Below are 10227 nucleotides of genomic sequence, written 5' to 3' on the forward strand. Positions count from 1 at the left end.
CTCCCCACTGAATCCTCCTCCTTCTCTTTAATGATTTTTCAGAAGCTCCCTATCCTTCCTACCTCTCTTACCTCCTTAATAGTCATCCAACATTCTGTCTCTTTCTTTTACATTAACATAAACCATGTACCACTATCTTTTAGGCTAAAAGGTCCAACACCTTAAGCCAAATATCAAAGAAACTATATGAAATAAACATACAGCTTATCCACACTCTCTAAATAATACATGTTTAAATTCCACATAGAACTCCTTTTTTTATGTCTTTCTTATAGACTATCTCTAAATGTAAAATGACAGCCACACCTCAAAACCAGTGACCGAAGCTCTCCCCATACCGATTTGCAGACAATAAAACTGCCAGGTGGAACCCACAAAAAATCTGAAAAACCCGTCATTAAATAGAATCTTGTTAAGAAATCGCTGTTTTATGTACCAGCTATTCATTTTTATTGAATAAACATTTTCCAGGCTGCATTCTGTTAACTGACCTCCTGCATATGCTGTACACGGAAAACTTCTAAACATTATGCTCTATGTGATATGCTTATCTGAAAGCTCTCATCTGAGCAACATGGAAATAAAACTCTGCTCCCTAAACTCGCGACTTTTAAAATGCATTAATCCACACAGTTTATGAAATTGCTTTGGACATTTTAAAATCCTTTCTTTAAGAAGAAACTTCAGCAATTGGTAATAGTATTTGTTGCTGAGTTTCATAATGGAGGAGTGCATATCCCACACAGAACTTCCACAGACCAGACATGGGGCAGCATAATAGGAAGTAAAAAGCAGAGATGGTATTGGGTAAAGAGTTACTCAATGGCTAAAAGAAAATGCTCAGAAACTCTATCAAATTATGTTATTAGAGAACTATTGTTGTAATAGTTTTATAGCCCAGATATAAGTGGAGCTGAAACATCACAGAGACAATGCATTTGGTCGGAGGGGGGAGGCAGCTGGGGCGGGCGCTAGGGGCTCCTCCAGCTGATGAGCGCCTCTCCTGGGCTTCTGAGTGAGGATGGAGCTCCCGGACCAGAACTGCCAACTCCAGGGCCTGGAGGGCCCCAAGGGACAAGGCTGCTGGGCAGAACCAAGGCCGACTAGAGGTCTGGGGCTCCCTGGCTCAAGTAGCAATTCTTCTCCCAACAACTGCTGCCCCTGTGAAAGCATCAGCTCAGGGGGAGCAGATCTGATTTTTTTAAGAGAAGATGGAAAAGCCAGATTTCCCCCATTGTCGATTCTAGGCTGTCAGCTATGTGATCAGAAAAACACACAAACAATTGTATTTGGACACAATTTAGTCACCGATTAGATCAAACCCAGCAGAGAAGCCATGGCCCCACCGTGGACCGCCGGGAGCGCCCTGCTCTGATTCTGCGGGGCCTCCTCACCTGCAACTGCCTGTCATCATCTGGATCAGACACGGCAAGGCTTGACTGTCTTTATCCTAAATCCTGGCCGGAGGAACGTGCTCCCAGATCATGAATGGCCGCAGTGGTGCAAGGCCACCCTGCCCATTCAGCTCACAGACATCATAATTAACTCGTTTCTGTACCCAGGGTTTTCAGCCCCGGCTTTTTGTTCCGTGGATTTCTAACGTATTTTCCAGTTCTAATTCTCTCCCACTGTCCTACATTAATCAAAGCTGTAACCCCTGTTGTCTTTGTACTACAGAATCAGAATGTGCCCCTGGCGAGGAATGGGGGAAAAGTCAACAGGAATTAAATTTCAGTGCAACTGTTTACTCAACTGTGGCCTGCAGTTATTGAAATCTTATCCGCGGTTTTGTGTGGCTGCCGCGGTAATGAATTCAGCATGGCTGTGATTCTCTCACTGCTGCAATTCTCACTGCAAGTAAGAACCTGCAGAGTAAAGAGGATGAAAACAGCCCCGTCCGTCATGCTGACACTCGATTTCTCCAAAATGCTTAATTATTGCAGTTTTCAGTTGGAAGAAAACTCTGATAACCGAGCGCTGTGGACTCTAGCAATCCTGCAGGTTTTCTTATTTCACCGAGAGCTTCTCTTCCCCCAACAGCCCGGTAAAGGCTCCTGGAGCACTTAGGGGAGTGAGCCAGCTGTCAGTGCTTTATTTCAGAAGCCCAGACAGGCCCGCCCGCCAGTGTGCGAGGTGAGAGCCGCAGTGAGAGACCCGACTGCTTTCTTTCATCCAAAAACACGTCCATGGCAAATAGAAACAAAACAGTTATAAAAATATTAAAAAATAATTTTGAAGTAGAATCAAAAGGTATTGACCTTTATTTGATATCTTTTCCAAAGTGGTTACAAACAAAATAAAAAGGGGAGCTGTGATAACTAACTCTGCTATTGATGTGTTTTAAGGAAGATGTTGTTAGAACTTTTTTCTGTGAGGTTAATTTGTCATGGCTGTTATGAGGGGAGGGAGTGTGTGTGTGTGTGTGTGTGTGTGGTATATATGTAAAGTTTTTGGCTGACTTACTACTTTGAGATAGTGAATGATTTTAAGTTCTTCAAATAAAATTCAGAAGTTAATTTTCCATTTATTTAATTAATGTGGGTTAAACACTGATGACTTGGGCTTCATACCACACACTGGTCAACAGCCCCACCCCCACTCCTCCAGGGAGAAGCACTGAGGCTGGCCTCTGCAGGGAGAATGGCCTCTGCAGGGCGGGCACAGAGAGTGGCATCCAAACACCAGTCCTTTATCCCAATAGAGAGCACGCCCACCTGGTCACCACACACGCCAGCACAGCACGCACACGGGTCCTTCTCCCGACTGAGCGCTATCACAGGCACACACGCGTGGGTCCTTCTCCCGACTGAGCGCTATCACAGGCACACACGCGTGGGTCCTTCTCCCGACTGAGCGCTATCACAGGCACACACGCGTGGGTCCTTCTCCCGACTGAGCGCTATCACAGGCACACATGCGTGGGTAGTTCCCGCCCTGACTGAGTGCCAGCACAGCACACACACGTGGGTAGTTCCCGCCATGAGCGCTCTAACAGTCTGGTCTCATGGCTTAGAACAGGCCGCGTGGACTAACAGAGACGCACACCGTCTCTCCACAGCAAACCGAGCCCCAGCGGACGTGCTGCCGGCGCAGGTGCGTTGGGGCTGGGCTGCCGACAGGAGACCGTCAGGGAGCTGAGCCTCGGCTAAGACGTGACCTGGTCTCTGAGTTCCCCTTTCCTTCTCTCTGAAGGTTCCGTGTCCTGTGGGTTCCACCAATTTCAAACAGACCAACGATCGAATGACTGCTCATATTTTCAAAAATTCTGAGCAAGAGAATAAAATCTGGCGACAGCCCCACGCTTCTCTGGCAGGGGGTCCAGGGAAATGTCTGGGAGGCTTGCTGCTCTCCCCCTGCCCTCCCCTTCCCCCCGACAATTCCTGTTTCTGTTAGAAAGGCCCAAAACGCATCATTCTTTTTCTCACCTTTTCTCCAAGTGGCACCGTAACTATGCGCTGCACATGGAATCAAGGACTAACATGGAACAAGGGCCATCCGTTGTCACGAACAAAACTAGTAACACATCCGGACTCCAAGAGCGGCCGGGACAACGCGCCGGCAGGCGAAGGCAGCTCCTCATCTGCATTTGCATCCGCACTTCAGCCACAGCCCCGGCTTCTGGGCCGCCTTTGGGAATAGTTCACCTGCCACTCACAAGTACCCACGCACAGGCCCACAAAGAATCCAGCAGGGATGAGTGCGTCCAATGCGTGTGCGTGTTGGGAGCCACCAAAGGAGAGGACATAAGACGCTGACAGGATCAGCCCCATCCCAGCAGCCACGTGTGCACAAGCAGCAGCCCCAGCAGCCGGGCCGCGTCTCACACCGATGCCTGTGTGCTGCTGTCTGGCCTGTTATTCACTTAATTTTTCTCTCTTATAAAGCCCTGATTTTCCTCTTACTTCTCACCCCTTATTTGTATTTCTTCTTCATAAGGCTTCATAAGTCGGTTAGCCATTTCTTTTTCATAAGGCATCGTGCACCCCTTTTCCAAAGGCGCATTTTATTCCCGGTATGCTGCCGCCCCTGGGCCTCCGAGGGCGTGGCCAGGGTCCTCTCCGTCTCACCCTCCACCCCCACCCCCAAGGGGGTTGCCAAGACTTCCAACTCCCACGGGAATTCATCTCTTAAGCCAGGCCCTGGGACCCTCGCACGCTGCTGGCTTAAAAGACACTGCGGACAGTCAGATAGTCAAGTGAAAATGAGCCATTCACAGCGGCCAAGTGTCAAACCAAGCGGTGGAGCGGGCACCCACCACCCTCCACGCCCGGCTCCCGGCACAGTACCTGCTGCTGCTGCGCATGGGCCAGGTCGGCCGGCGCCACGTCCACGGCCGGTGCCTCCCCGTTGGACCGCGCTTCCCGAAGGCTCCCGCACTCTAGCAAGTGGCTGCCGCTGCCCGACCCGTTCTGGATGGCCGAACCATTACTTTTTGTCTCAGGCCCGGATTCTTGCATCATGACTCAGAAACCTGACAGAAGGGTTTCCAGGGAGCGGGCGGGGGGTGGGGGGGAGAAAAGAGGGGAAAGCAGCTGTTAAAACAGTTGTTGTGCACAAGGAGCAGGGTCCTGCTGCAAATGTTGCCAAAAATCTGTAAACAGTTGTCATTTTCGTTCACTGCGTTTATCCCTCAAGAGTGTTCAGTCTCCTCGTTTTTTGAGGATGGAACTGTCAGTCCAAGTTCAAGTTCCAGTAGGATTGTTTCAAATACGTTACCTTGTTCCCTTTAGAAAAAAAATATTTTCAGGGAACCCAGAATTCACAGTAAGTGTCTGTGATCAGACCCGGGTGTTTTGTTCAGAAAGCATGCGTCATTCTACAGAGCAGAGGGGTGTGCGTTCGGCCGTGGTGTGTGCCCACACTCTGCCTGAAGGCCCTCTCAGGGGTGCCCTCCACCTGGGGTCCACCAGCGGGCCCGCGGGCCATTCTGTGGAAAACCTTACAGTCAAAAACCAAGATGCATTTTAAGCTGCATGCTCCTGGGAGTCACTCAGACACTAAACCTCTTCAACACTGGCCACTCGGGTGAGATAGGCTACTTCAGAGAGAAAAAATGCCCCCACTCTTCAAACGCTAAACACACTCAGACTCTGATCTTTGTCTTCTGGTTAAAACTGTCCTGAGAATTCCCATGCCCAGCACGTGTTTCTCCTGCTGGGTTCCCAGCCTCTGGCCTGGTGAGGGCCTGGAAGGCTGGGGTCTCCTATATTTCTTTTGGAGAAAACCTAGCCGAGGCAGACTGAAGACGGTTCTGAATGTGAAAGTACTAGCCATCTACTGAGAGAGAGAGAGAGAGAGAGAGAGAGAGAGGTAGTATTACCTGTATAAATACATTCCACATTCCACCCTGTTACTCTCTAGGTACAAAACCATTGGCCCTGGAGCCATCGCAGCTCTTGGCGAAGGTGTCCAACTATGACAACAGACAGTGTTTGCTAATGTCTGCTGCTACCACCTACTGACCACTGTGCCGCGCCAGCCCCACTGCAGGACTGACAGACATCCTCCCCTGGTCCTGATGCGAGTGCCTCCCGCATGTGCGGGGCGAGCGCTGGCCCCGGGAGAGCTGTTCTCATGTGCGCGAGTCACGGCGGGCGGCGGGATTGGAGCAAGTCCCATCTCCCGTCAGCTCTTAACCACGCGTTTTCTTAAAGCTGAGGTGCAGGGGGGACGACACAATGCAACGGCAAGGCCATACTCCAAGTTCATAGGGTAGAACTTCAAGAAGGAAAAACAATAGTCACAAAAGGAAGCTGACAATTCAAGCATGAAAGCTGAGGAATGCCTGAATAATTAACACGGGTGTGAAATCCCAGTCACAGGGAAGGTCAGGTGACCTGGAAAGACGCGTGCACCGCCCGGCGGCAGGTTCCCCTCACACAGAACTCGCGCCAGCAGGAATGTTAAACGTGCAGACACAGTAGAGGCTGCCTTCACTCAAAACTGCCCAAAAACCAAGTGGAAGAACTGAAAGCAGGAAAAATGTACATCTTTCTTCGTGTCCTTTCCGTGAGTGCATAATATCATCCAACTCGAGCACAGGCTTAAACCCAGAAGACATGTGCTTAGAGTGAACGCCACCCCAAGGGCCTGGAAGGGCATTGTTGTTAACAGGTGGGAAGCAAACTCAGAAGCAACAGCTGACTCACTCTCCCCTTAGATCCGACTTTCCAGGAATCATAATGGGCCTTTAAACGTTGCATCCAAAACCTCACTGTTGCAGAGTAAAGATATCTATCAAAAAATAACACAATTTTCTCTGAGATATAAGAACCAGGCAATGCAACTGCCTTGTTCATGACCAAAAAGGGGGATCAATTTGTGAAATCTAGGGACCCCCTTCCCCGGGTTTCATTCTGATCCTCAGACCCGCCCGTCTGTACAGGAGGGAAAGACAGAGTAGTTGGCACGGAGCCCACTGGACAGGTGGGCGTGCAGTGAGCATGCCTAAAGAAAACACATGCACATACACACGCTCCAGTTCTGGAGAGCCTGTTCCTGCCCGGCATGGCCCCCAAGGACAGAAACACCCTGCACAGCGCCTCCAGCCCTGACTCAGATGGGCCCATGTAGGCAAACACCCAGGCTCGGGAAGCAGGGCTGCTTCGGAGCCGCGGGGCCGTCGGGACGCCAGGGGTGCGAAGGGGTCTGCGGCTGTCCTTGGTCTGACCCCCGGGGGGGGGGGGGCAGGAAGGACCCCCTCCGCCCCACGCTGAGGAGAAGGCTCCGCTCCACGCAGCGCCAGAGCAGGCTGCCAAGGCCGCTGGTGCAAGCGGGCAGGCATGAGGCCAAGCAGCCTGTCTGCGGTTCAGGTTTGTGAGCGTGCAGGCTTTGGGACCAGAATTGCATGAAGGATTATTTTGGTCTGAGGATGTCCTTAATTAGTCAAGTGCTAGCAGTGGTGTGTAGGTTGGAAGATTTAGCTCCCCATCATCTCCCACACGGTGGGAGGACACGCCTGCTGGGAAGCACGTGAGCAAGCAGGAGGCGGTGCAGGCATTTCCAGCAGCACTGGTGGCACCGCTTCTTCCCGGGGAGGCCCGGCGTTTACCAAGCCTGTGCGCCTGGGTCAGGCCTCGCACACGCCCAGCTCTCTGGCGAACTGTGCACGCTCAGTGCAAGCCGCTGAGAGAGCGAAGGGAGGTGATGTGACCCCAATGTACAGGTTAGACACCTGAGCCCGGGGGCACGGCAGACGCAGCCATAGTCTCCCCAACTTCAGAGTGAACTTGTCCGTTCAATAAAGGACAGACCTTCTGACGTGCAAGAGTCCGGGGCGAAGTCCGAGTAGCGGGCCCGCGAACAGAGAACTACGCGGCTCGGGAACAGCCCCCGGGGAGGAGCCCGGCAGGAGGGCATCGGCAATCAAAGGTGAGTGCCAGCATTCTTCAGCGAACAACTGTGTCTGTCCTTTTCGACTGAGGCCCACGATTTTAGAGTCGTCCGAGAGCACGTCCGTGTGTCCAGGAGGACGTGTCCCCGGCCAGGGCACCGCACCCACTCTGTTCCCAGGAGCGCCCGCATGTCGCACCACGCTGCCGCCGCCCTGTGCTCCAGGGCAGGCTGAGGACAAGAAGGGTGACAGCCATCCACGGGCCTGGCTGTGAAGACGTGGCGCCCGGTGGGCAAGGCGGCCACAGACCCACGAGCAAGTCCTTTCTCCAGAAGCAAAGCCCGCCCTCCCCCGCCCCTGTCCGCCCTCTGCGGGAGGCCGCCTGTAGTCTCCGGACCCACCCAGGACAGAGGCCGAATTGTGATCGTATCGAATGGACCGGATGGAGTCACTGACAAGGGCTGAGGCTGGGATCGCACGGCGTCAGGGAGCTCGGGGGCCCAAGGGCCGCTTCTCTCTGCTGGGACAGGTCACCGAGCTTCTGATTTCACAAGATGGGCGTCTGGCGGAGGCCTCGCAGAGCGGGCTGCGGCCGAGCGCGGGCTCACTTACTGTCCTTGCCAACAGAGCTGCTCTCTGGAAGCATTCTGGAAAATTCATAATGCCCAGGCCAATGTATTTATAGCAAATTAAAGCACTGCTTGATGATGATTATTTCCTTGGTTACAGTGTTGATGCTGAAGATTTAGGGAAAACAGAGCCCTTGCTCTCCTGCCTGGGAAGGGTTCCGCTCACAGAAAGTTCAGTCTTGATTCCAGGGCAGTTAATTAAGGGTGATCGAGTCAGGCAGAAGTCAATTAACTTGGCTGATCAATTATTTATATGAAGCAGAATAAATGCCCTTAAAGAACGTGGCCTGTCCATGAAAGGATGTGCAAATTAAACTAAACACACTTTTATAAAATGTATTCCCACTTCCATGGGGAGAGGAGGAATTTACTGCAGTCACTTTCAGGAAATGGTTCTAGTGGTTACTCTGGCTGGTCCTGCCCCATCGGAGAAGCCCCTAGAGCAGCGGTTCTCAACCTGTGGGTCGCGACCCCTTTGGGGATCGAATGACCCTTTCACAGGGGTCGCCTAAGACCATCGGAAAACACATATATAATTACATATTGTTTTTGTGATTAATCACTATGCTTTAATTATGTTCAATTTGTAACAATGAAATTGGGGGTCACCACAACATGAGGAACTGTATTAAAGGGTGCAGCATTAGGAAGGTTGAGAACCGCTGCCCTAGAGAATAAAGGAAGGAAGGAAAGAGGGAAGGAAGGAAGGAAGGAAGGAAGGAAGGAAGGAAGGAAGGGGCAGGAGGAAGAGAGCACTCCAAGAAGAGAGGGGCTGTGTGTGTGCCTGTCGTTGCACTGCACTGAGCCTTTGGCGCCTCCCGCATCCCGCCTGGCCTGCGGAGTTACAGGCGGGCACGAGCGGGGTGGAGCGGGCTCGCTCTAGCTCTAAAAGCTGTGCTCTGTGAACTACTCATGTCCACCTTGAAGAGCCAAAGTCCTATGGCCCTGTTCACGAGGGCCGGGAAAAAGGAAGAAAAGCTGGTCTGTATTGAGATATAAAGCGTCAGGAAGATGAACTGGTTCCCTTTAAATGTGCAAAACTAGACCCGGCAACCCCAGCTCTCAGAGGGCTTTAAGGACCATGTGCAGCTAAGGAGCCCCCACCCCACCCCATCTCAGGCACTCAGCAAGCAGCCTGGACATGGAGCCAGCCCACTGTGAGCGCTCCTGGGCCAGGCCCCTCGGAGGAGACAGGGCCTGGAGCACCCCGAGGCGGGGCAGAGTCCCGGCGCGGGTGCAGGGTGAGCCCAGCTCCGCGGGGCCGGTGGGTGGCAAAGGGCTTGATGGGGCCACACTGGCCCCCAGGTGCTGAGTCACTGTCCACAGATGGGCTGGGAGCACCCTCTTTCAGGAGGAAAAGGCGGGCGGGGGGGGGCGGTGCAGGGGGACAAAACAAGAGAAACAGAGCAACTGCAGCTGCTCCTTTTCTCAGGTGAGATCTGCCCACAAACTGTGAATAAGACACCACCATCCGCTGCCCCCCCGCCCCCGCCCTCCAGGGAAAGACCGTCCCAGAGCCAAGTTCAGGGAGAGAAGTCCAGCGCTCGCTGTCAGGAAGGCACCATCTTCCAAAACCACTGTTCACAGTTCAACAGAAGAGCGCAAAGCACCCAGCGCCGGCAGCTCAGACGCAGTCCCGAGCGCGCGGCTGCCTGATGTATGCAGAGCCGGTGACCCACGGGCGAGCGGCCACAATGAATGCCAAGCACTGCACGCACACGCAAGTCCTGGTCTGATGAGGGACGGCTAAAATTAACACCCAATTAATTTCCGAATTGACAAACAAATGAAACCCATAAATCTACTTTCTCATTAATTTTCTTGTGGTATAATTTAAAGCAGTAATATGAGGGCAAAAACTGAGCATTATCCATCATAAATATCAAAAAGATAGCACCGTAACCCCATAAATTATGCATATTACCTGTTGTTAAAAATGATTTATGTATTATCAACTTTACCGTGCACTGTAGAGGTCTAGATCTATCTTTAAAAATCTGGAATTTCATTTAGCAGTAAGGAAGGAAAGTTCAGGGGCAATGAAATTGTCAAAGCATGTTTAAAAAAACAGGGTCACCTTTTTAGCCACGCAGGACATCAGGGCAAAGCTGGAATCGCCCCAGAACAGGGGTTAGTAGAGGCTGAGAAGGCCCTGCAGGTGGTGGGTGGGCACCAGGGGTGGAGAAGTGAAGCAGCAGCCAGAGCCCTCGGAGCAAGTGCAGGCCTCGCCCCACAGGAGCTGCTCCTCTCCTGCCCTCAGGGAGC

At 52.3% G+C, this 10227-nt stretch overlaps 1 protein-coding gene across 12 annotated transcripts in view; it reads right to left on the minus strand.

The window, feature by feature from the left end:
* FOXP1 (forkhead box P1) overlaps positions 1-10227 on the minus strand; it is a 305369-nt gene that overhangs the window by 210470 nt on the left and 84672 nt on the right. For all 12 annotated transcript variants that reach the window (XM_005885061.2, XM_014532393.1, XM_014532392.1 and 9 more), the window contains exon 2: positions 4287-4471. In XM_005885061.2, the coding sequence (XP_005885123.1) occupies positions 4287-4460 (174 nt within the window). In that variant the 5' untranslated portion in view covers positions 4461-4471. The remainder of the gene's footprint in view (positions 1-4286; positions 4472-10227) is intronic.

The sequence above is a fragment of the Myotis brandtii genome, unplaced genomic scaffold (assembly GCF_000412655.1).
Source record: "Myotis brandtii unplaced genomic scaffold, ASM41265v1 scaffold89, whole genome shotgun sequence".
Lineage (NCBI taxonomy): Eukaryota > Metazoa > Chordata > Mammalia > Chiroptera > Vespertilionidae > Myotis > Myotis brandtii.